Below are 25,951 nucleotides of genomic sequence, written 5' to 3' on the forward strand. Positions count from 1 at the left end.
TCAGTACGGAAATTATATTTATTTCTTATAAAAGTATTGGAACATCAAGGCCAATTCTATTGCTTTTGCTATACAGTGACATTTGGGTTTGAGATAAAAGACGAATATGAGACGATAGATCAGAATTTCAGCTTTCATTTCCTCATATTTACATCTAGACGTGTTACACAGATTAAAATATGGCAGCTTTTTTGAAGCCACCCTATTCATTAACTGTTCAAAAATACTGGAACGAGTGACTGATGGTTTTTCTTGCTGGCCAGGTGTACCTTGTTAAATGGACTTTAAAGAATGAATAGCTCTGAATGTCTTCTCTTGGTTTGAGCCCTGGGTTTCACCTGTGGAGACAGCATTTGTTGTTAAAAAGAATAAACCGACATGAAGACCAGAGAGCTGTCTATGGGAGAAAAGCAAGCCGTTTTGAAGCTGAGAAAAGAGGAAAAACCGGTCTGAGCCATTGCACAAACATGGGGCATAGCCAAAGAACAATTTGTAACAGGGCTCCAGGCAAAAAAAATAATCTAGGAGCCGTTGGCTGCTAAACCCAAAATATTTTGGCGCCAAATCAAATTTTCAGGAGCCAAAATATAGTGTTGTCATATGACATATGATGATATTGTTAAATGGCTACCTCACACTGCCTTTTCTTTCCCCTCTGTACTGTCTGCCTTTGTTTACTCTGCCTCCCATAGTTTACACAATGTATCCTTTACATACACAATATGTGCAATGTTCAGTACATCATATTGAATCATATTACCGTAAATACTTAAATGTCCAGTCATTTGATTCTTTTTTTCACTTTCTTATTCTACTATGTACAATTAGTTGTTTCCTGCTTATTCAGGCTCAGAGTCATGTAGGCTGCATTGAATTTTATTTTCAATTCCCTCATCTCTTTTTCAGCGACTTTATCACTAGCACGTTGCACTGCTTTCACGATTGGGGTGGCACGAGGGGCAGAGCTAGCAATGACACAATCCCTGGCGTTCTCATGTTTTGTACTGTCTCCATGCTTCTTCACGGATTCTTTTTTAAAATGACTCGAACTGGTAATGAACTCTGTTTTACCAGCAATATCTTGTCCTGCTTTAGCACAAAAGGTGCAGTACATTTTCCCTTTGTCATAACGTAACCAGGCGAACTCTTGTAGGCAAGCTGATTTAAACTGTCTTGTCGGGATGAGGGCCGCAGGGACGGGAGAAGACTCAACTCGCTGCGCTTGCCTGTCATCATCTGTAAAAGATTGCACACCGATTGAAACGGGCTGGGATGACTCAAATGTCACTTGAGAACTTTCACTGGTCGAGTTGGTCTCAACATCGTGGGCATCTGATGTAGAGGAGGCAGGGTTTGGACAGGCAGGGAATGAGGAAAACTCTGATATTTTTCTTCTCAGCTGGCTAACGTTAGTTAACTACGCAGTTAGCTAGCCTACATATAACGGATAAATTCACATTCTAACAAACTAAACCACATCAAACTAAATTAAACACCTTTAATAAAGTTCACTTCCAACTTTTTAACCTGATAAACGTGACGTTAAACCTGTTTCTGTTCATCTATGGAAACCATACAGGAGTGCAGGCGCTAGGGCAGGTACACGCATGTGCAAGAGGGGATGTGAGTTCAGTAGCCTAACACAAGACGATGTATGGTCATTTCTATTTAATTCGTTTTTTAATTTTGTTTGAGGGTAACGGTGGCCACTGGCGACTGGCAGAAAAAACATGGTCACAAAATGAAAAAGTTGGTCGCATAGCGACCATTTTAGTCACCATCTGGAGCCCTGTGGAAGGTCCTGGAAAAGAGAGTTTGTTCTCATTATGATCTCTTACTTTAAAATAAAACAATAGTTTCCTCACAAGCCTCTCTTTTTTCCCCCTAACTCTTGAAATGAATAAGACTTGCAATGTTACTGAGAAACTGGAAAGTGCAGTGTCCTCTCTGCTGTGACACTGGAGACTACTTCCATAAAACTTCCATAAATAGATAACTTATAAATCTTAACTAGATCACAATGATCATACGTCTTTTTCTTTAAGTGACATGTTTATAATATGTTTACGATTAAGCTTAGAATATGTATTGCGTACGCCATACTAGACCCTGTGAAAGAGCTGTTACTATAGGAACGAGCACATCACTATAAAGCTGTAATTTCCCTTGCAGCTGGAATCAGAATCTTGCTGTTACAGAAATGTCTCCAACGCCTTCTGACCAATCAGATTGGAGAATTCAACAGTGTTGTGGTGTAAAGCATCAGTAGCTGACCTGTCTCCTCATCTGCCACACACAGTCGATGAACTGCACAAAGAGAGGGGATCGTTCCGAGTTGGCGTGATTCTCATCTCCAAGGCAAACACGCTGAGAAACAGAGAGAGAAAGATGGGGTTAAATATACATGCGTTCACGCGCCCACACACAACCACGCCCTCACTGCTCATACGCACCGAGGTCAGCTTGTGTCCGAAGCTGATCCACTCCTTCTCGATCAGTACCTGGAAGCCACTGAGTGTGCGGTAGTGCGAGTCCAGCATCAGCTTGGCCAGAGAGGTGAGCTGAGCCGTACGGTCCCAGCCGTCACTGCAGTGCACCACCATCGAGCTCTTACTACATTCAACCTTATCTGCTATACCATTAACTGCTATACGCACTGCACCTGCTAATAACAGCTACACACACACACACACACACACACACACACACACACATACACACACACACACACACACACACAGGTCAAACAACCATCACTTCACTGTGAGTAAAACACAACACACAAGGGTTCACAAACAAGGTATCACAAATAGTTGTCTAGAACAACATGTAGATATTAATTAATTAAATAAGTACTTAACAATTAAAATGTAATAATTATTCACAACGTATGTTCAGGGCATAATATCTAACTACAAAACAAAACAGATGCTCTGTGTTCTTATGTTCTTCTGTTTCCTGTTTTGTGAAATGTCTTCGAATTAGGAGAGGACATGCTGTTTAAATAAGGCTAGACATTGCTGCTCTCTACATGCATACCTGTTCAAACAATGACTGAGTAATAAGTATATCAATGATTAGTTATGCAGTTATCCAATCAGCCAATCACGTGGCAGCAGCACAATGCATACAATGCTCACATCAAACATCAGAATGGGGGGAAATGTGATCTCTGTGGTTTGGTTTGATGTGTTGTGCATGCTGAGATGCTTTTCTGCTAACCACGGTTATAAAGAGCGATTATATGAGTTACTACAGTATATCCTTCCTGGCAGCTCTGACCAATCTGGTCACTTTCCTCTGATCTCTCTTATCAACAAGATGTTTCCACCCACAGAACTGTCTCTCACTCAGTGTTTTTATGGGTTTTTTCTGACACCATTCTGTGTAAAATGCTAGAGACTACTGTATGAAATTCCCAGCAGTTTCTGAAATACTTGAACAAGCCCATCTGGCTCCAACAACTATGCTATGGTTAAAGTCACTGAGATCACATTTCTTCCCCATTCTGATGTTTGATGTGAACTTTAACTGAAACTCTTGACCTGTATTTGCATGATTTTATGCATTGTGCTGCTGCCACATGATTAGCTGATAACTGTATAAATGAGCAGGTGTTCCTATTTAAGTGCACGGTAAGTGCATGTTGTGACTTTTATGTGTTTTGTAACTGATTTTTATATTAAATTTTGGTGAATGATCTGTATTTTACACTGTATCACCCCATACAGAAGCAAAACAGATTCTATAAGGCTAATTTCTTATGAGGTTCGTGTATGTGTGTGTGTGTGTGTGTGTGTGTATATATATATATATATATATATATATATATATATATATATATATATATATATATATATATATATATATATATATTTTGTGTGTGTGTGTTTACCCTGATATACTCCAGCCAGTGCGTGGCATCTGTGTCAGAGTACCAGTGAAGTTCTTCTATGGTGGGGTAGACCACCTCCTTCAGCTTGTGCAGAGATTCCCGCAGCACATGGATGTTGGGAATCTCCAGGAAATTCAGTTCCACATTGGGATGGAAAATTTCGCTCTCATAGCCACCATCTTTAGCCTGGAGGGGAAAAGAGAGGAGAGAAGAGAATGTGATGCTCGAATAAACTCACCACTTTTTGTTTTTCAGATGGAGGTTCGGACATCTGCGAGTCATTCTGTGAGGATGGGAGTTCACGTGTAGATGGTGAGTAGTGTTTTTATTTTGTGAGTGCTTTTAATGAAGGCTCATTGCATAGTGGGGTTTTGGTAGTCAGATTTCACTGTTAGCACTTCAGTACACATGCACTACGTTTACATGGACAGCAGTAATGTAATTATTGACCTTACTCTGAGTAAGATAATAATGTGATTAAGGTGTTTACATGAGTCGCTTTTAGAATACTCCTCTCGTGTACCCGTTTTACATGTTATAGAACATAAATGGATTAACGGCACGTCATTATGTCACCGCGCCACGCCGTCCGACGTCCCTCCAGAATTTCACGTATCAACATACAGTTGGTCTCCGTTATGGTACCGTATACAGTCTGGAGTGTTATTTTTAATTTTTATGAAAGCTTCCAGTGCAGTTAATTATTTGTCATTCTGTACGTGCAAATAGACGACTGCTTGAAGCCACTAGCTAGATAGCTACTAACCCGTGTAACCTCGCCTGTCATTTCTTTTCCCACATATAGCCCTCTTTTTTTAATCTTCCCATATTAGTTAAAACAAAGCATTTTTATTGGTCTAGCCTAATGACGAGCACCGAAGTTCCTCAGCTGTAGGTGTTTTAATCAGCGGAAATAGTGACACATCTCTGCTGAAAACCATCACAGAAATTCTAATGGATTCCACTACAAATACCATTACAAACCTTAAAAACCTTTACCAAATTTCAAAGGTGTTCTATTGGTCCTTAATGGTACCCCTAGACATAACATGCCACCAATAAACGGCAACAAATTACCATTAGAGGTCCTAAGGGACCATTACATATTCCATTAAAACCAATGCAATTCCCATTAAAACCATTACCAAATTCTATAAGGGTTTCTGTTGTCAAAACAAAGCATTTTTTTTTTTATCAGTCTAGCCTACGAGACAATAAGCTGCCACTTGAGTGCATACAATTTCCTTGTGGATGGTGCTCTAGCATTTAACATGGTCTCTACAGTCATGAGAATAGAATCTATGAGCTGGGGCCCGTCAGGGGCCAGATCCACAGTTTCCACAGTTCTGGCCAAGGGTGATAAATCAGCTCTCCGGCTTGAGACAGTAGATCCACTCTAAGAGCTCAAATGGGGCACCTGACAGACCTTCCAGGACCAGGTCCACCTGGGTGAAGGACAACATTCCGGGAGCCTTACATTAGGAAGATATCACTCTGCTATTACTAGAATAAAGTGTGTATATGAACTCCATACATAAGGAGACGTGTGTTTGATGAGCTCTGAAAATTAGTTTTGGAGACAAGTGTGAGTAAAGGCCTCAGTGCGTGTGTGTGTGTGTGTGTGTGTGTGTGTGTGTGTGTGTGTGTGTGTGTGTTCTTATCTGCGCAGGCATACCTGCTTCGGTGTGAAAACAGAAAGAAAGAAAGAAAAAAAAGACAAAAAATAATAAACGCTGTGTGTGTGTGATCTTCAGATTGAGATGAGTAAAACAGGACTTTGTGAGATATTTCTGCTTTTTCATTGAATGTCTGAATCTTGTACAGACTGTGGGGTGTGAGTCCAGTGGGACTGTTTGTATTATAATAATTACTTTATCAATATCTGCTGTGAGTGATTTAAAAATGGTGGAGCCGTCAAGAACTTGGCATTGTAAATATTTTAGACATCTGCCAGACTGCCCATTGTGAAAATCACTTAGAACTTTTAGACCTGTAATATATAAAAATATTCCCAGATTGTGTGAGAGATAAATAATTGGTATATATTGTAACCGTAGTTTTGACAGGTATAGGTCAAAGCTCAAAAAGATACACATTCTAACTCTCTATATCTAGATCAAAGGTCATGATCATAAAAATATTAATAGTTATGTTAAATCTGGTTCACATCCATTCGTGACCATACCTGGTACGGCCATGTGTTTTCCGCCCCACACACGTTGCACACATGGTCCTTCTAACGCTCTGTGGTAGGTCATAAAAATATATATAGTTATGTTAAATCTGGTTCATATCCATTCGTTACCATACATGGTGCGGCCATGTGTTTTCCACCCACACAAGTTGCACACACATGTTCTTTCTTTTCACATAGAATATGAAACTCTCTGAGGTAGGTCATAAAAATATATATAGTTATGTTAAATCTGGTTCACATCCATTCGTGACAGAAACGTTACCATACATGGTACGGCCATGTGTATCCCACATCCAAACAAAAATGTCACACACACACACACACACACACACACACAAACACACACGTGCATGTACAGACAAACGCATGCATACGAACCTGCTTATAAAAGTCGAGCATCCCTCTAGGTTTTATAATGCTCTGTACTTAGAACAACATGTGCGATCTTACAACATGGCTGATGTTTGTCCTAACGCGCCGAAAAAAGCTCACCCTTTTTTGGGAAGAATAGAAAAAATGTTAGAACATGAAAAGATTCAATATTGGGTAATGTCAAACGGATGTACATCCGGGTTTTTTTCGATGCAGAAAAAGGAACGTTTTGCTTTTCAAGTTCTCGGTCCCGGGAACACACGATCTTTTCCTTTCACGTAGAATATGAAGCACTCCGAGTCAGGCCTAGGTCAAAAGGTCAACAACGTAAAACCCCCGTTCTGATGCATTCCCGAGCACAAACACACACCCCACACACACACTCAAATGCATACGAACCTGTTTATAAAGTCGAGCACTTTGAAAGTTTTAACAGCGGAAAAGGTTCGACCGAATTTCCAGAGTCAGTTCTTCACTACTTCGAAAGTTTGAACATCGGCAAAGTTCAACAGAATTTCCAGAGTCTATCCTTCACTACTTCCAGACCCCATGGATTTCTCGGCAGGGAAAAATTTGTATTTTAATCAATTAATAGTTAAATATAAATTGAAATACAATGTTTATGTAATTATCCAGTAGGCAATGATATTGATATAAACTTAGAACTAATCATTCTGAGTACAAAAATCATCATCCTTATCTGGTCATTATGTAATCTGGTACGATACTTTATCTAAAATGTAAATATTCATTACATTTATATTACAGTGCAAGACCGAGTTAAGCTCATCTGATTCTAGTGTATAGGTAATTACAATTTGTCTCTTAGATCTATGTAGTGATCTAAATTGAGAATGTTAAGTTATTAAAAGTATGTTTTACTGTTTTATAGACAGCTTGGTGATTATTTCTGATGATGAGATTCCCGAAACAACCACTCAGGACCTTTTGAATCTGAGTTCCACACGTAAGTCATAACATAAAATTATGAATGTTTCATGCTGTAAAAGTCTTTCATACGTGAATATAACATTGTTTGTATCATATTCAGAATTTGAGGGAAACGTGACTAACAGTGATTATGACGGAGATATTTCAGGTGAGTTGTAGTATATTTACCTTCTATTTACACAGCACAATAAATAAATAAATAAATAAAAGCTCTTTCACATGTTCTGTGACTTATAGATACGAGTGATGCAATAGAAGACCAAGAGGAAATCATCTCGGAAACCGACATTCAACAAGACATCGAACTACAACAGATCTGCGCAGTGTGGCGTGAATTCTTCGAAGCAAAGACTGATTTATTGGAAAACTTTGGACAGATTGATTATACACTTGAATCTGGTCGAGGTACAGATTTTATCCCATTACTGTACAGCGTGAAAATGTGAATAGATGTCTCTCAGTGAGCATAAAGTTGATTAGGAAATTGTATGATAGATATGGCGCAGAAACGACTGAAATGCAGTTCGGATATGGAGATTAAAAAAAAGAGAACCGAAAATTCTCCATTATCGCATGGTTTCTTTTATGACGGAAACCAGAGTTTTTCAAATGATTCGCACACACCCCTGAACCGATCAAAGCGATCAACAGGCTGACGAAAGTTTAATACCGTCACACCAAGTCATTAGTGAGAGACCTAATCAGAGTCCAAATCACGTCGTATCAAACACAACGGTGACGCCGAATGATATATTTTCTGAATTAAATCAATGTCTGTTAGAGTTACATAATAACCTAAATGAACACGGTCATTCAGTACAAATAAACCCTGATCTAATCGATGCAGTCAATCAGTTGAACGAAAATTTAAGATCGTCAGAACAGAACAATACTCAAAATGAAAACCCCAGACGAATTTCCAGTCAAACTGTATCAAGTACGCCGGTCACGTCGCACGACATATTTTTCGAATTAAATCAATGTCTGTTAGAGTTACAAAATAACCTAATTGAACAAAGAGAATCTATGCAGATAAATCCATGTTTAATAGACGTGGTGAATCAAATCAATGAAAATATGTCATTACCTACCGTTCAGAATATCGTCTCGACTCCAGAAAACGCTCAGGAACCTGGTCCGTTATCTTCTCATGATACGATACACGAACTTAATCAAAGTATTATGAGGATAAATGATGGTCTTGTTAACTTAATCGAAAACTCTGACAATATTGCACAAAATTCGGAAAACGATAATGAACGCAACCGCCCAATGGAAAACATACACTCACCTAATACCCAAGATTCTCAAATGGAAAACACACATTCGCCTGATACCCAAGATTCTCAGATGGAAAACTCGCCCGATATCCAAGTAGAGCAAGAGCGTGATGGATTAGATCCTAATATTAGAATAATTAATCGGGAAAGATTCAACAACACTGAGATTAGGAGAAGAGTGAATTTTTCTTCTATCGCGAACGTTGACAGCTTTGCAGATTTTTATAATTATGTTTTAGAGATTTTAAACAGCGCGATTGAAATCGCTAACAATTTAATTTCTGCCAAGGATGTAGTCACCGTTGAAATTAGAGGTGATACGATCAATGTTTCATCACGCGTTCAATTATACAATGGTGTCATCGATTTAGGTTCTTTTCTGACCATGCTCGAAAATGCAATTCAGAGTAAACGTGAAATTTTTACCGATAATACCCTTGAAATAGTCGTCCAAATCGTCCGACCACCTCGGGGTGGTGGAATTAGAAGGAAAATAGGCCATATATTCAAAACAGAAACCCTGCAGAAGAAAATGCAGCATCTATACATTTTTCACAACAGAGACAACATGTGCTTCGCCTTGTGTGTTAGCCAACTTTTGAATCGTGAAAAAAATTATTTTGAAACCGAACAAATCGCTAGAAAATGACAACACGATGTGGGATTATCCGTAAACACCGCGGTCAGCTTCGCTGACGTATCGAGATTTGAGAGACATTAGAATTGCAAAATCGTAATCGTATACTGTTCTGCTAGCAAAGCCGGATACTCTTTCTTTCAAACTAGCAAGACTCCCCACGAAAAAACCATTTACTTGTTTTTACATGACAACCACTATTACGGGGTTAAAAGTATCAACGGACTTTTAGGAACGAGTCATGTTTGTCATTTCTGCCATTCGGGGTTTGACGTTTTATGGAAACATAAATGCGCTTATAGCTGCAACGTTTGTCACGACCCCGATTGTTACAAACACCCTAAGAATGTTACTAAATGTCCAGAGTGTCAGAGACTGTGTAGCTCCCAATACTGTTTCGAGAGGCATAAAGCAAAGATTCAATCGCACAAAGGCGAATATTCTATGTGTGAAATGGGATTCTACTGCGGTAAATGTAAACGTGTGATAAGGGATAAACCTTCTAATCGTGAGAATCACGTATGTGCCCATTCGAAATGCATACTCTGTGGCCAAAAACTCGATGAGGATATCGAGCATAGATGTTTTATACAGAGGGCCAGGAAAGAAAGCGAAAATACGGATTATGTGTTTTACGATTTCGAGACTAGGCAGGAAACAGGAACACATGTAGCTAATTTCATATGCTGTATTGATTTTAAGGGAGAGGAGTGGGTGGCTGAAGGGGATGATTGCGTCAATGCCTTCTTTTAAAAAGTTTCAGTGTAATACATACCACAGTTACAAGTTTATCGCTCATAACGCTAGAGGGTTCGATTCATACCTTTTGTTAAACCATTTAGTGAAAGAAGGAATCACACCCGAAATCATAGCGCAAGGCGGTAAAATTTTGTGCTTCATCAATAACGCGTTTCGTCAGTCCTACATTGATAGTCTATCGTTCTTACCCATGAAATTGAGTAGCATCCCAAAAGCCATGGGTTTTTCGGAAAGCAAGAAAGGCTATTTTCCCCATTTCTGGAACACCGTAGAACATCGGGATTACGTAGGGCCGTATCCTGACCCTAAGTTTTACGGTGTAGATGGCATGATGCCTAAGGAAAGAGAAGAATTCTTTAAGTGGTACAGAACGGTTTCTGACAAAGTGTTTGATTTCAAGAAAGAGATGGCGGAATACTGTGTGAACGACGTAGAAATTTTGAGAAAGGTATGTATAGCTTTCAGACAAGAAATTCTGGATAGTACAAAGGTCGATCCTTTTAAATGCATAATGATCACATCTGTGTGCATGAAAATCTTTAGAACCAACTTCCTGCGTAAAGACACTTTATCTATTCCACCGCTCGATAATTACATCACCACTCAGAAATCTTTCTCAACACCTTCCATACAATGGCTCGAATATGTTTCAAAAACGCAAAACCTACCCATTCGCCACGCGTTGAATGAAGGTGAAGTCAGGTTCGGTACCTATTACGTAGATGGTTACTGTGAGGAAGGTTTTTGAGTTTCTTGGGTGTTTTTATCACGGCTGTGAAAAGTGTTTTCCCTCAATGACCCCGCATCCTCTTACCAAATCAAACGCAACCTTCTGAGATTTCATCAAAAATCGATTGAGAGAATTAAGAATTTGCAAGACACTCTCAATTTGCAAGTCACTCTGATGTGGGAACATGAGTGGAATGAAATGAAGAAAAACGACAATCTCGTGCAAAATTTTCTAAAAGACTTTGACTGTCCTGAGCGTTTAAACCCGCGAGATGCTCTTTACGGCGGTCGAACAAACGCGTTAAACTTGCATTATGTAGCTCAACCCGGTGAGAGAATCGTTTATTTCGATTTTACCTCGCTTTACGCATTCGTAAATAAGACAAAGACAAACCCGATCGATCACCCTATCATCATTTATCGTGACTTTCAACCTCTGAAATATTACTTTGGTATCATTATAGCAAAGGTATTCCCACCTAGGGGTCTGTGGGCACCTGTTCTACCATTTCGTGTAAAAAGCAAACTCCTCTTTCCTCTATGTAGAACATGTGCCGAACATCAGTTAAAACATTGCGATCATACGGCTCAGGAGAGAGCTCTTATCGGAACATGGGCATTTATCGAAATTGAGAAAGCCGTCGAAAAAGGTTACAAAATTCTAAAAGTGTTTGAAGTGTGGCACTTTCCTAAAAGGTCTGATAAGCTTTTTACGAGATATATTAAAATGTTCCTCAAGACCAAACAGGAAAGTTCAGGTTATCCGTCCTGGGTCGTTGATGAATCATCTAAACGTGAGTACATTTGCAAATATAAGGAGAACGAAGGGATTACGTTGGATCCGAAATTTATCACTGTTAATCCTGCCAAAAGATCTAAACTCACACTAAACTCGTTGTGGGGTAAGATGTGTCAAAGACCAGACAGATCGAACACGACCTTAATTCGAGATCCTGCCGAGTTTTTACAGTTCATGTTCTCCGATATTTATAATGTGAGTCAGTTCTCTTTTTTGAATGAGGAGGTGGCGATGGTACAGTGGCGTTACGCAGACGAGAGATTGATTAAACCGCTAAGCGCTAATGTATTCATCGGCATTTTCACTACAGCGTACGCTAGGCTTGAGCTGTACAATTTGATGGATCGATTGGATCAGCGTTGTTTGTACACAGACACAGATAGCGTCATTTTTAAAAGTAAGGAAGGTGACCTACGGTAAAAGTAAGGGTGACCTACGGTTACAAAACCATGAAAGGAAAAACAACCATGACAGCGCGATAAACTCTGCATCGTAATGTTTAAAATTAAAAGGGTTTTTATTGTACGACCCGCTGAAGGCATCGTTGTCTACCATCCCAAACATAATGGTTTTAGGTAAGGGACCGAGGAAAAGGTTTTCTTGTGAACAAATGCGCCTCCCTGCAGCTAGACTGAAGGTCTTCAAACAGACTCTTTCGATCAGGTACTTGGCTGTGGCGGTGAGAAGTGCTTGTCCGTGACCGATTTTTACAGACGGTGAGACGGTTACTTTCTTCACAAAAAGAGAAGCGTTGAGTATTTTCAGATTGAAATTTGCATTTCCTTCCTTCATCAAACAGAATTCAGCTTTGCTGCGAACCATTTTAATCCTCAAATCGATCCCGTTCAGTAAAAGTTTATCCTGAAAAAATATATCCGAGTGAATGTGCACTGAAACTGAAACTGGCCCTTTTTTGAGGCCTTCGTTTCGTCCGTCCGGGTCTGTGGCGTCCATATGCCCCGCTGTGTCTTTGTAGAATAGCCCGGTGCAAAACTGTGTTTCCAGTGTATCTTTTCCATAGTTGATAAGACTTTCAAAGGTAGCACGGTATGGGTATGTACTGCTAGATTGAGAAATAAGACGATCCCCGAGCATGACATCCACTTGTGAAAAAAGTGAGGCTACGGGGTAGTTAACGACCCCAACCTTTGCATCGTTAGCTATATTGGAACTGTCGGGGTTCACGATTTTACAGGTCAGATGTAAAAAAGTGTTGTTCAAGTTGAGGTAATCCTCCCCGTTTCCAGCCACGTAGAACTCCAGGGGCCCGTTGTCCGTAAGAGCGGAAAGTGGAGGTATTTCGACATAAGTGTACTTTTCGATACTCGTTTGGGTAAAAGGTAATGTGAAAATATCCAATTCTGTCTTGGTACACTCTGAGGATAGACTGTGTAAGAACGCCATGATGTTAGAAAATGTTCAGCCGATTTCTCTTGTGAGAGATGGAAGGGTGCCTGTTGCCTCTGTGCTCGGTCTTTTTCACACTGTTCTTGATTTTAGTAACCTTTTATTAGGAACCACATGTCGACGCCCTGGGAGCCTTTTAGATTTTTTACACGCAATCAACACAAGCCCCGATCCGTCTTGATTCTGAGCTTGTGTCTTGCTCATAATATTGCTGAATACGTCACTTACGAACCCTTTAGCAGCTGTTTTTAAATGAGGCTTTGCAATAGCAAAACCCCTTTTGAGGAACGGAACCGCCATTCTAAAAAGACCCTTGAACAGTCCTCCTAGCCCCGACCCATACATGGTGGGGGCACCTTGAAACCCAGGAAGACCATTTCCAGCCTGGTGGACATAAAAATCCACGTAGGTCTGCGGATGAACGTAGCCCCTATCCATCATTTTTACATACAGAACGAATGTTTAGCGGGTCTAAAGTGTAGTTTAGCAATAAATTTCCCGTAACTAAAAGGTATAGGCTTGTTCTGATCCGTTTTGACTTCGATTACTATATCGGTAATATGGTTCTTGGTGAGAGGTACGTTATGCAGCTTATCATAAGTAATTGTGACGACTTTGTTGTTTTCACCCGTTATATGTACGCATCTCAGTAACGGGGCAAAACTGTCACCAACTCGTTGATACTCGATAACGTCTGTATATACATACATCGTATAAAAGCCTGCGTGAATATCAGCGGGGTTAGGTGCGTCTGGTTCTCGGGCCGTTATCGGAACACCGGGGTTCATACCGAGCATATATGCTAATTTTCCATTAGCTTTGAACGCGAAATGTTTTTGGGATACGATGCGTATTTTATTTTTCATAGGGTTATAGAATAGCACTATTCCGAGCTCCAATTTCTTTATGTTGTTGTTGATTTCACTAACCACTTCATCGATATTTTTATAATATCCTGGAGTGATATTAAAGTTACTGTTTTGTGATCTCTTTCCATCCCTCTGAATAATATGACACAAACTGTCTTCCTCCATTAACGAGTACCAACTCTGGATATATTGAACCTCTGCGAGCGAGACTTCCCATATTCCGTTCAAATCGATTGGTTTGGCGAATTTAGTAGTAGTGTAGTGCGCGATCTTATTATTAGGGTAAATATCCAAAGACGCGTTGCTTGGAAGGGTCACAAAGAATCCACACTCTTCCATGGTTTAATGAGTATAGTTTTCAGTTTTGTTCACGGTGATCCTTTTGTTATGTTAACAACGTCTTCGACCGGAACCCACAAATTAAATTTATCGGGCCAACCCACCCATTTCACCAGGCAGACTTTTTTCTGGTTTCGGGTCTTTTCAGACAAGATTTTCTCAATTTTAAACGTTTTGTCTTTACCGATAATTATCTTTTGTAACTCGGGTTCATAAAATGTTCCCTCAATTTTTTCACCATCATAGTCTTGTAATTTATATACTGGGGGATCTCTCGGTATCCGTTCGGAGATTGTAAAATATTCATCCGTAAAGTTTTGCTCGTATCCTTTCTCAAACTGTCTTTTTAAACGAGAAATTCTAACGATATCACCAACTTTAAACTTGAAATTTAGTTTCTTTAATTTAGGTGTGAACAGCCCGTAGAGGGTTTTAAATACTCTGAAGGAACTGGATTCGTTGACCTCGGCAGGTTTCATTTTGATGCTGGAATGGTAATTGTGATTGTACGCTTGAATCAAATCCTGAACTATGTCGATGTATTTTCTCATGTTAAAAGCGGTAAAATATCTCCACATCCTGGTCTTTAGCGTTCTGTTGAACCTTTCACACACCGATGCTTTTTGCCCCGTACCCGTAGCAAAGTGAATAATGTCATGTTTTTTCATTAATGTTTGAAAATTTTTGTTAAAAAACTCCTTCCCTTGATCAGTTTGTAGTTTTTTGGGGACCCTACCTTCATTTAGAATGGAATCAAAAGCTTTAGTTACTTCGATTCCGGTCTTGTTTCGTAACACACGTACCCAGGCATATTTGGATAAAATATCTATACACGTGATCATAAATTTTGCATTGTCGTTACTCTCTGACAAGTTGCTCATATCGACTAAATCAGCTTGCCATTGTTCATCGATGTTCTTCACAAAAACCTTGTTTCTTTTAAACTTTGTAGATACTGGTTTATGTAGACTGTATGCATCCTGCTCTGCTAACCAGTTTTTTATTTCAGTATCATTAGCTCTTTTACCTATTTTCTCAACAATAGCTCTTTGCAAACTCTCAACACCACCATACGAACCAGGTTCTGATGGTGTATAATATATATTCTTCATCAATCGTTCAGTCATTTCGAGTGTCAAGGTAAGAATGATCAAACACCAGTGTAGATTAAGCATTTATCGCAGAACACGCTCGTCTCGCCATTCACACACGGTGGCTTCAGCAATGCCTTGAATTTTTTCCAGGGAAGGAGTGTGTTTGATTCCACACAGTTTCAGACCTCTTGCCAATGTGTATTTGAACCATGGTTTAAACAGTTTTTTCAGCAATCTGTAGGTGTTTAGGTGTAGATAGTACTCTTCAGGATCGAACAAACATGCGTGTTGGAGTTGACTCGGGTGATCGATCGCGCAGCCGTGACAGTTGTCCTTCAGATCTTGTTGGATAACTCTGTCCAGCAGTTCCGCCGTTCAGAATACTTTGACTCGATATGTAATCAGACTCATTTATATAGCGTGTGGGGAGGAGTCTTGGGGGAGGTGGAGTTTCTGATCAAGAATAGTATATTGACCATCTCAGAATAAGACTTCTTCTAGCCTTACTTTTATTTGCATCATTTCTTTGTCTCTTCCAGTTTTTTGGAATAATTCATCGATTTGCCGGAAGTAGCGTTGCAGATCGTGCCAGCTGGTTCGGTCATACCTCACTTCACAATTCTCTTTGTTATCAGGGGCGTTGTCACCGGTTAATACAGCAGCACAGTGCAGTGAAACTTGGTTCTTGGAGAAATTTGTTGCTTTGATACAGTATTTGCATTGAAGAGACACTCTGGTTTCCGTCATAAAAGAAATCATGCGATAATGGAGAATTTTCGGTTCTCTTTTTTTTAGTCTCCAAATCCGAACTGCATTTCAGTCGTTTCTGCGTCATATCTATCATACAATTTCCTAATCAACTTTATGCTCACTGAGAGACATCTAATCACATTTTCAAGCGTGCTATACAGTAAAGGGATAAAATCTGTACCTCGACCAGATTCAAGTGTATAATCAATCTGTCCAAAGTTTTCCAATAAATCAGTCTTTACTTCGAAGAATTCACGCCACACTGCACAGATATGTTGTAGTTCGATGTCTTGTTGAATGTCGGTTTCCGAGATGATTTCCTCTTGGTCTTCTATTGCATCACTCGTATCTATAAGTCACAGAACATGTGAAAGAGCTTTTATTTATTTATTTTTTGTGCTGTGTAAATAGAAGGTAAATATACTACAACTCACCTAAAATATCTCCATCGTAATCACTGTTAGTCACGTTTCCCTCAAATTCTGAATATGATACAAACAATGTTATATTCACGTATGAAAGACTTTTACAGCATGAAACATTCATAATTTTATGTTATGACTTACGTGTGGAACTCAGATTCAAAAGGTCATGAGTGGTTGTTTCGGGAATCTCATCATCAGAAATAATCACCAAGCTGTCTATAAAAGAGTAAAACATACTTTTAATAACTTAACATTCTCATTTTAGACCATTACATAGATCTAAGAGACAAATTTTAATTACCTATACACTAGAATCAGATGAGCTTAACTCGGTCTTGCCTGTAATATAAATGTAATGAATATTTACATTTTAGATAAAGTATCGTACCAGATTACATAATGACCAGATAAGGATGATGATTTTTGTACTCAGAAAGATTAGTTCTAAGTTTATATCAATATCATTGCCTACTGCATAATTACATAAACATTGTATTTCAATTTATATTTTACTATTAATTGATTAAAATACAAATTTTTACCTGCCGAGAAATCCATGGTGTCTGGAAGTAGTGAAGGATAGACTCTGGAAATTCTGTTGAACTTTGCCGATGTTCAAACTTTCGAAGTAGTGAAGAACTGACTCTGGAAATTCGGTCGAACCTTTTCCGATGTTAAAACTTTCGAAGTGCTCGACCTTATAAACAGGTTCGTATGCATTCGAGAGTGTGTGTGGGGTGTGTTTGTGCTCGGGAATGCATCAGAACGGGGGTTTTACGTTGTTGACCTTTTGACCTAGGTCTGACTCGGAGCGCTTCATATTCTACGTGAAAGGAAAAGATCGTGTGTTCCCGGGACCGAGAACTTGAAAAGCAAAACGGTTCCTTTTTCTGCATCGAAAAAAAAACCCGGCTGTACATCCGTTTGACATTACCCAATATTGAATCTTTTCATGTTCTAACATTTTTTCTATTCTTGCCAAAAAAGGGTGAGCTTTTTTCGGCGTGTTAGGACAAACATCAGCCATGTTGTAAGATCGCACACGTTGTTCTAAGTACAGAGTATTATAAAACCTAGAGGGATGCTCGACTTTTATAAGCAGGTTCGTATGCATGCGTTTGTCTGTACGTGCACGTGTGTGTTTGTGTGTGTGTGTGTGTGTGTGTGTGTGTGTGTGTGTGTGTGTGTGTGTGTGTGTGTGTCATATTTTTTGTTTGGATGTGGGATACACATGGCCGTACCATGTATGGTAACGTTTCTGTCACGAATGGATGGGAACCAGATTTAACATAACTATATATATTTTTATGACCTACTTCAGAGAGTTTCATATTCTATGTGAAAAGAAAGAACATGTGTGTGCAACATGTGTGGGTGGAAAACACATCGCCGCACCATGTATGGTAACGAATGGATGTGATCCAGCTTTAACATAACTATATATATTTTTATGACCTACCTCAGAGAGTTTCATATTCTATGTGAAAAGAAAGAACATGTGTGTGCAACGTGTGTGGGGTGGAAAACACATCGCCGCACCATGTATGGTAACGAATGGATGTGATCCAGATTTAACATAACTATATATATTTTTATGACCTACCACAGAGTGTTAGAAGGACCATGTGTGCAACGTGTGTGGGGTGGAAAACACATGGCCGCACCATGCATGGTAACGAATGGATGTGAACCAGATTTAACATAACTATATATATTTTTATGACCTACCACAGAGTGTTAGAAGGACCATGTGTGCAACGTGTGTGGGGTGGAAAACACATGGCCGCACCATGTATGGTAACGAATGGATGTGATACAGATTTAACTATAAATATTTTTATGATCATGACCTTTGATCTAGATATAGAGAGTTAGAATGTGTATCTTTTTGACCTTTGACCTATACCTGTCAAAACTAAGGTTACAATATATACCAACTATTTCTCTCTCATTATGCTTACTGTTTACGGCAATTACATACACTTTGTTAGTGTTTAGTGGTATTGCCTGTTCATTGATTGAACTTGGGGTAGCCTTCCACAAGCTTCTCATGATTTGCTGTAATTTGTGCTCATTCCTCCTTGCCTTGCTTTACATTTTATTTTTCCCCAATAACCTGTGTTCAATTCCCTTTACTCGCCCTACTAGGCCAAAACCAGTGTGCACTTGCAGCATGAGGAGACGAGTGTGTAGTAGGGTGTTGTTTTTTTTAAACTACTATATTTTCTATAGTTGCTATCTAAAATGACCTTTAATACAGAGGAGGTGGACTATGGGGAGGTGCAATTACCAGTACCCTGATACTAACATAACATAGAGGTTCTCTCTTTTTTTTTTTTTGGTGTACAGACAATGCTAATGTTTCCTCTTCGTTACTTGACAAAGTTATTATTTTAGCTGTTGAACACAGTATTTTGGAGTTGAAATGAAAGAATGAATATGGATATTATTTGATTTCAACTCCAATATACTGTGGTTTTAAAAACAATAACTTTGTCAATGTCCAAATATTTATGAACCTGACTGTATCTGCTGGGTCTGCAAAAATAATGTAATTAATAAAATAAAAATAAAATAAAAAACAGCTTGGATGGTCATTGTGCATGTTTTTTCTAGTCCAGCCAACTTTTCTGATTTTTATGAAATTAATGAATTAATTTTTATTATTAATATTTTCATGTTTTTTTTTTTTTCATACATCTTGCAATGTGCTTTTGGACACATTAGTGATGGAACCTGGAGCCACTGGGTGTTTCGGGTCTTTAATCCTAAGACTCCCTAGACCTGGCCTGTGTCCAATTTGCTGATCACCCTCCAGAGCCTTCTTGAAGCTCTCTCAGCAGCCTCTGTGGTGTTCCTGATAGTTCTTTTCATTTGTTGTCCTGTGATGTTAAGATGCTTTAAGGTGTGGTAGAGAGACAGGCTGGAAAAGCCTCTCCAGCACACAACAGGATCCTCATAATAATAATAATAATAATAATAATAATAATAATAATAATAATAATAACAACAACAACAATAACAACAACAATAACAACAACTATCATAGCACTGTGTGCATGGAGTTTGCATGCTCTCCCCGTGCTTCGCGGGTTTCCTTCAGGTGATGTGGTTTCCTCCCCAATTCAAAGACGTGTTGTAGGATGATTGGCATTTCCAAATGATCCGTAGTGTGTGAATGTGTGTGAGTGTGTATGCAATTGTGCCCTGCAACAGGTTGGCACCCTATCCAAGGCTGTCCCCTGTCTTATGCCCCAAGTCCCCTGGGATAGGCTCCACGCTCCCCCACGACCCTGTGTAGGATACGCGGTACAGAAAATGGATGGCTGGATGGATGGATGTCCCAAATCCATGTCACTGCTACAGCAAAATCATAGAACTTTGGGGAAATTAAACTTATGCCAGAAAATTCTACTGAGCTTCGTGCCACTGCAACATTATTTTTTTTAACTTATGACTCAATACTAAACCTGCCAAAAGTTTTTCACTCACAGTTTCTGTCTGCCAGATCATTTAATAAATAATCTAAAAATCTATAACAGAAAGAGAAAGCAAAGTTAAAACCAACAATTTCTTTTCAAAGGTTATGTAAATATCTCAAAATATACTGTACCTCTGTTAAACATTTCACAATAATCAGTAGGAATAAGTGGAACTAAAATCTTATACAAACTGTACATGAACATGGTCAGAAAGATTCCAACAGGAATTTGAAATGTGAACCTTCAATTAAAACTGGAGTACGTGAGTGAGGGGTGCGCTGCTGTTAAGGTATAAAGTTAGCCTGTTTCCATAACTCCATGCCTGACTAGCACCCCAGCCTCGGTGCACTTTGTCGATGCAGCCACCTCTTTCTCACACTGAGTGACGACCTGTTCGTAGAGGTAAAGGCCTTTCCAGCTTTCAATGACATGGTGCTGTTGCACTCTGCTGCCTTTAAATGCACCAGTCATGGTATCCTGGGGAATGATCATCACACTCCCCGGAAGCTCCATGATGGATACGTGCCTGCATGTACTCGTGGGAAAGAATGTTGAGTAAGGTGTTTACTGTGGAGAACACATTACAGAACATGTTTTAAAACAACACATTTTGGATGTCAGCTTTAGACCTCATTACTCTGAAATTCCACGAAATGCAAAGTAGCAAGATTCAATATCAGTCCTTACAGGATTTCCAGTTTTTTTTCTGATTTTTGCAACCATAAATGCGTGATCTCAAAATGTGCGATGCAACTTGTGGAGTTTATTGTACTTTTTGTGGAAACCTACTTGAATTGGTGAAATTTGTAAGTGCATGACATAGTTTTGCACGGTCTTTCGCAGTGATGTTTGTTGGGAATCAGAATCAGATTTATTGTCAAGTACGGTGAGTTTACATGTACAAGGAATTTGTCTTGGTGTACTGGTGCTTAACAATAACAGTACATACAAGAAGTAATATAATATTAATAAGAGAGAGTTAGGAAGTTATGTTTTGGAAGGTTTAGGAAAATAAAAATAAAGACATTAACTGTACATTAGTACAGTATGTGTTGAACACAGCAGTCTGAGTTGTGTGTTAATGTAATGCATATGAAACAACAATGTGGGGTTGTTCGTTAATGTGATGTGTAAATGTTCATGGAGGCGGATAAGAGACCTCAGTGTTGTTAATGAGGCCAGTTGTCGATGGGAAGAAACTGTTTTTGTGGCGTGAGGTTTTTGGACTTGATGGACTGCAGCCTATTGCAGAGGGGAGTGCCTGGAAAAGTTTGTGTCCAGCGTGAGAGGGGTCAGCCATAATCGTAACTGCCCGTTTCAGGGTCCTGGAAGTGCACAGATAATGAAGGGGTGGCAGATTGCAGCCAATGACCTTCTCAGCAGAGCAAATGACATGCTGCAGTCTGTCCTTGTCCTTTTTCAGTGGCAGCAGTGTACTAGATGGTGATGGAGGAGGTGAGTATGGACTCACCATACTGATGATGGAGGTGTAAAAGTGCACCATAATTGTCTTTGGTAGGTTAAACTTCTTCAGTTGCCACAGGAAGTACACTCTGATTTTTTTAATGAGAGACCTGATGTTCAGCTCCCACTTGAGGTCCTGGGTGATGATAGTTCCCAGGAAGCGGAAGGAGTGCACAGTATCGACTGGGGAGTCACACAGGATGATGGGGGCAGGTGGGGCTGGGTTGTTCTTGTTTAAAACATTTAAAATTTAGAGGTATGCATATTGTCTTTCAGTCGTTCCATGACACACTGTTAGTAAAACGCTAGAGTGGCTATAAAACAGAAACCGGATCAGTGCACACTGTCCATCACCATTAACCAAAAAAATAAGGTTTTTAAGAAAACAATAAGACTTTATGAAACAGATTCTTGCTTGAATCTAATGAGATTTAATTTGGGCTTCATAGAAATAGAAAAAGAGAAGAAAAGTAATTATTTCAGAATCATTATCCTTATATCCTTCTCCAAATGAACTGATAATTTATATGATGTGTACATTACATTATAAGTATACAGTAAGTCTCTTAAAAATCAGAGCAATCATTACAAAGGTTTATTCATTTACTCACCTTATTCAACAGTCCAGGAGAACATGGACACTTTATTGTTTTTATCTGTTTGTTGTTAATAAATCATGTGACATCATTTATTGCTGCCTTCAAGTCCTCCTCAGAAGTTTGTGCACACAATATCAGAGATGGTCATTATGATTTGGTGTGTGTTCAACTGGTTTTGGAAGTAAAATTGACAGTGTGAGACATTTTCTTTTATTTATTTATTTGTTTTGCAATTTCATCAACAAGAAGTTTATTTTTTACTTACTGAAGGAAAATATTGAGCTGTAGTTCTTAGTTAACAAGCAAAAGTACCACTTAAATTTTACTGTCTGCTGTAGGTGGCACATTAATTGTGGGGGCTGCCATTACTTTTTTTTTTTTTTTTTTTTTTAAACTTACTCTCAGTTCATAAAGTCGGGGCTCATAGAAAAATATGAGTTCTAGTTATACTTTCATGTGCATTCACCTCATAATTATGATATTTTCAACAGGAATTGAAGCCACATTATGTGAGTGTAGTGTTGTATATAAAATATACATGAAATAAACACGAGGGAGACCTAGTATGAGTAATATGTAATCTTATTGAGAATTCACTGGGCTGGTGGACTGTATGAACGGATGTTCACCTAAGACACAACACACAGATAAGCAAGGCACAGGGGGATAACAATACATGTATTTGATTAGTGTGGCAGGCCTCAGAGTGTAGGTGGACGGTCAACTAAGAGAGACACACACACACACACACACACAGACACACAGGCCTATGCCGCCACGCACACACATACAGAAGGAAAACAGAACATTATAAGAATAATAAAAGGAGTATTAGGATATTATAAGGATAATATAAGGATTATAAGGATATTATAATGATATTGTGAAGTATGGGGTACAGAAAAGGGGGTAAAATACTTGCAAGCAGTATAACCAGATATAAAACAGAAATGTAGAGCAAATATGAAAAGAAAAAAGCATTATAAAACAGAAATACAGAAAAATGTGAAAGAAACTTACTCATAATGCACTTGAAGGTGTGGAGGATTCTTTTCTCACGAGAAAAAGTCAGGAGTAACACAGACGAAGGCCTTAATTTTTAAGAGAGAACCAAGACGGGCCGTTTATAAGGGTAGTTGAGCAAAGTTGCACTTGTGAGACAACTGTCTATGGGAATGGCTAGGGCCGGGAGATAACCGTCGATGGGAACAGCGGACACCGTGAGACCAAGGTCTCTCCGGCTCTTTCGAAAACAGAATGGTGTTCGGGGAGGGCTTTTTCTAAAACAGAATCGTAATTTTGATAAGCTCTTTCTAAAACACATTGGTGTCTGGGTCATGACCCTAAGAAAACTGTGTAAATAGAAGAGCTTCAGCTCTGTTTTTTTTTTAGATCGCATTTTGGGACGTCTCAAACTGTGTGGATTTCGTGTGGTGGAACGGAACGAATAAACCTGGACCCTTGCTTCTTCTCACTCACGGCTGGTGTCTTATTTTTCTTTCTCCAATTGAATATGTGAGTATCTGTTTCTATGTTAAGTGTCTTCAGGTAATAGGCAAAATTTGGACCTACAGTCATCAACCCCCAACAATGTCCCTGCCCCAGCAACATGTGTTCTTGTTATTGCTCACACTTTCTGTTTTCTTCAGCAACTCTGAACATTTTTCATATTTTTTTATCCTGGCTGAAGCACTTTTAATTCAATTTATTAGAATAAAATAATCAGCCTATTTTGTAGTTTAAAGTGAAGGATATTAATATTGACAAAGGTGAGAGTTTTGTGTTTATTTGATGGTGATTTCACACTTTGTGTTTGTATGAAGGTTAAATTAAAATTAAAGGTGAACTTTCATATATTTGTGCCATTTTTATTTCTAAATTATTATATAGTTTTATAGGAGGATATGTTTACAGAAGTTTGAAGGTACAGACATCTGTTGTGGGCATCCTTGGCAGTTTTTCTGAGGATTTATATTGTTCATATCGTTATCGGAATTATATCGTATCAACCGAAATTAAGAGATATATCGTGATATATATTTTGGCCATATCATCCAGCCCTAGTATCAAATATCAACAGATATTAAATAAAAACCTGACTGCCTCTGCCAGAAAGATTCAAATGGGCCATGGCTGGATCTTCCAGCAGGACAGTGATCCAAAACATACATCAAAATCAACACAAAAACGGTTTGCTGACCACAAAATCAAGACCTTGCCATGACCATCCCATGTGTTGACTCTTTCAAGTCATTTAACACTAATGAGCAGTATTAAAAATATTAACATGAATATCCGAGTCTGATAATAAAATTAACTTCTACTTACAGTCAAATTCTGTAGTGTTTAGGACATTTAACACCCTTCCGTCCAAAAGAAACCAAAAGGGGATACAAACTTTTACACTCCACTGTATTTGGTTGAAATTGCGCTTATAGAACAACTGAACAGCAACCTTTCCATACAGGTTTTAGTGAAATGTTTAACAATAGCAACTTGACTTGAAATGGATGCTGTTTCATTAGCGTGGCCTGTGCCCAAATCCTGCACGACTGCGTATCTAGGTACACTACACACGGTCTGAACGAATGGAGTCTCTACCGCACCTAGTGCACTAGAGATAGAGATTCCATACAAGGTGATTTGGGATGGAGCCAGTGCACAGAAACCGTTTCCCTGCGAGAGGCGCAGGTGGAGCTGGAGCTGTGTGACTGATTTGTGCACCTGTGACTACAGAACTACCTCAAGTCTCCACACGGAGCGCTGTTCAAGAGAAAAACACTCCTAAAGAACAAATCACTGCGCCAGCGAGACATCAACCCTTTAACTAGACGTTCATCCCAATTCCACACAAATACCGCGGAACTATTTAGGGCTGAGAGACAGTTCAAAAAGCACTGAAAATAAAGTCACTTGGTAAACAGTTGCTCTCTGTGTCACCCAGACAGCAAGGCGGATAAAGTTCCCGAGAAGCGTCAGATTTACAAAACTAACCAGTTCACCGTTTATCCGGCGCTAAATAAACTCCCACCGAGTTAACTCAAGTTAGTACTTTATACTAAAACAGCCGCAGAGCTAACAAGCTAGCAGCTTAGCGAATAAATAAGGCCAAACACGTTCACCTACCCACCTACAGTCGGGTGTGAAGTCTACAAGTTGCTCAGTGCTGCGTTTTCTCTCCACTTCTGTAGTTCTCCGTCATTAAATGCGGTTCAGAGACGGCTTCCATTACACCAATCACCAACCCTCAGTGAGTAACGCGCTCGCCATGTACAACCTGCTACCTTCAACAGACAGACGCGGTTAGTCACGCCCATGGACGCCAGAGAGGATAATATGATTGGTTCGAACGTGCGTGGTGGGTGGAGCCACGAGAGAGCGCTCTACATAGAGTTTAAATCTATTACTTCATCGCCAGTGAAATCCTCTTATACAGAGACTAACAGTAACAGATCCATATAGTAGGATTCAGTCATTATCTACATCATTTAATTCACTTGAGTGACACCTGTTTATAATAGTTTCACATAAAATCACAAATATTATAGCTTAAAAATGCAACTCATACAATTTTTTTTAAATAAAAGATATATTTTTTAAATGTATAAAATAAAACTTGTGTCCTATGTGGTGGTGTAGTGGCTAGCACAAGGACAGATTTAGTGATTTGTCGAATCCTAGACAAAATATAGGGATGGGGCCCTCATTTCAGTGTTTTAACATCAATATTTAAAATTTCAGCTTATGTTATTTATCATTAACAGCAATAATCAGGCGTGTACAGGGCCAAAAAGTGGCTCTGGACTTTCTGGCCCAGAGCGGACCACCACACCCAGTCCAATACGCCACTCATGAAGTAAGCATTCTGATGGCATTTTTAGAAAAAACATAATTAATTAGCAA

At 39.1% G+C, this 25,951-nt stretch overlaps 2 protein-coding genes and 1 long non-coding RNA gene across 5 annotated transcripts in view; 1 reads left to right on the plus strand and 2 right to left on the minus strand.

Moving 5' to 3' along the window:
* The window catches only part of LOC128630129 (uncharacterized), a 105,271-nt gene extending 79,927 nt beyond the window's left edge, over window positions 1-25,344 (minus strand). For 2 of the 3 annotated variants that reach the window (XM_053678716.1, XM_053678713.1), the window contains exon 1: window positions 25,179-25,344. The gene's annotated coding sequence lies outside the window, so the exon portion shown is untranslated. Of the gene's footprint in view, window positions 1-25,174 lie in introns of all 3 variants that reach the window. The other variant, XM_053678711.1, reaches the window with a different exon arrangement.
* On the minus strand, window positions 1,934-2,702 carry LOC128630166 (myotubularin-related protein 5-like). Its single transcript, XM_053678791.1, has one exon. It carries the CDS (start codon window positions 2,601-2,603, stop codon window positions 2,283-2,285), a length of 321 nt encoding a protein of 106 aa, XP_053534766.1. The 5' UTR covers window positions 2,604-2,702; the 3' UTR covers window positions 1,934-2,282.
* On the plus strand, window positions 7,276-7,928 carry LOC128630214 (uncharacterized). Its single transcript, XR_008394598.1, has 3 exons — window positions 7,276-7,431; window positions 7,516-7,563; window positions 7,653-7,928. It is a non-coding gene; the product is annotated as an uncharacterized LOC128630214 (long non-coding RNA).
* Window positions 25,345-25,951: the final 607 nt, after the last annotated feature.

This window comes from Ictalurus punctatus, unplaced genomic scaffold (genome assembly GCF_001660625.3).
Source record: "Ictalurus punctatus breed USDA103 unplaced genomic scaffold, Coco_2.0 Super-Scaffold_100046, whole genome shotgun sequence".
NCBI classification, from domain to species: Eukaryota; Metazoa; Chordata; class Actinopteri; order Siluriformes; family Ictaluridae; genus Ictalurus; species Ictalurus punctatus.

Excerpts from the sequence above, each read along its gene's own strand:
- LOC128630166 (XM_053678791.1), bottom strand. The coding sequence starts at position 2,603 with ATGGTGGTGCACTGCAGTGACGGCTGGGACCGTACGGCTCAGCTCACC.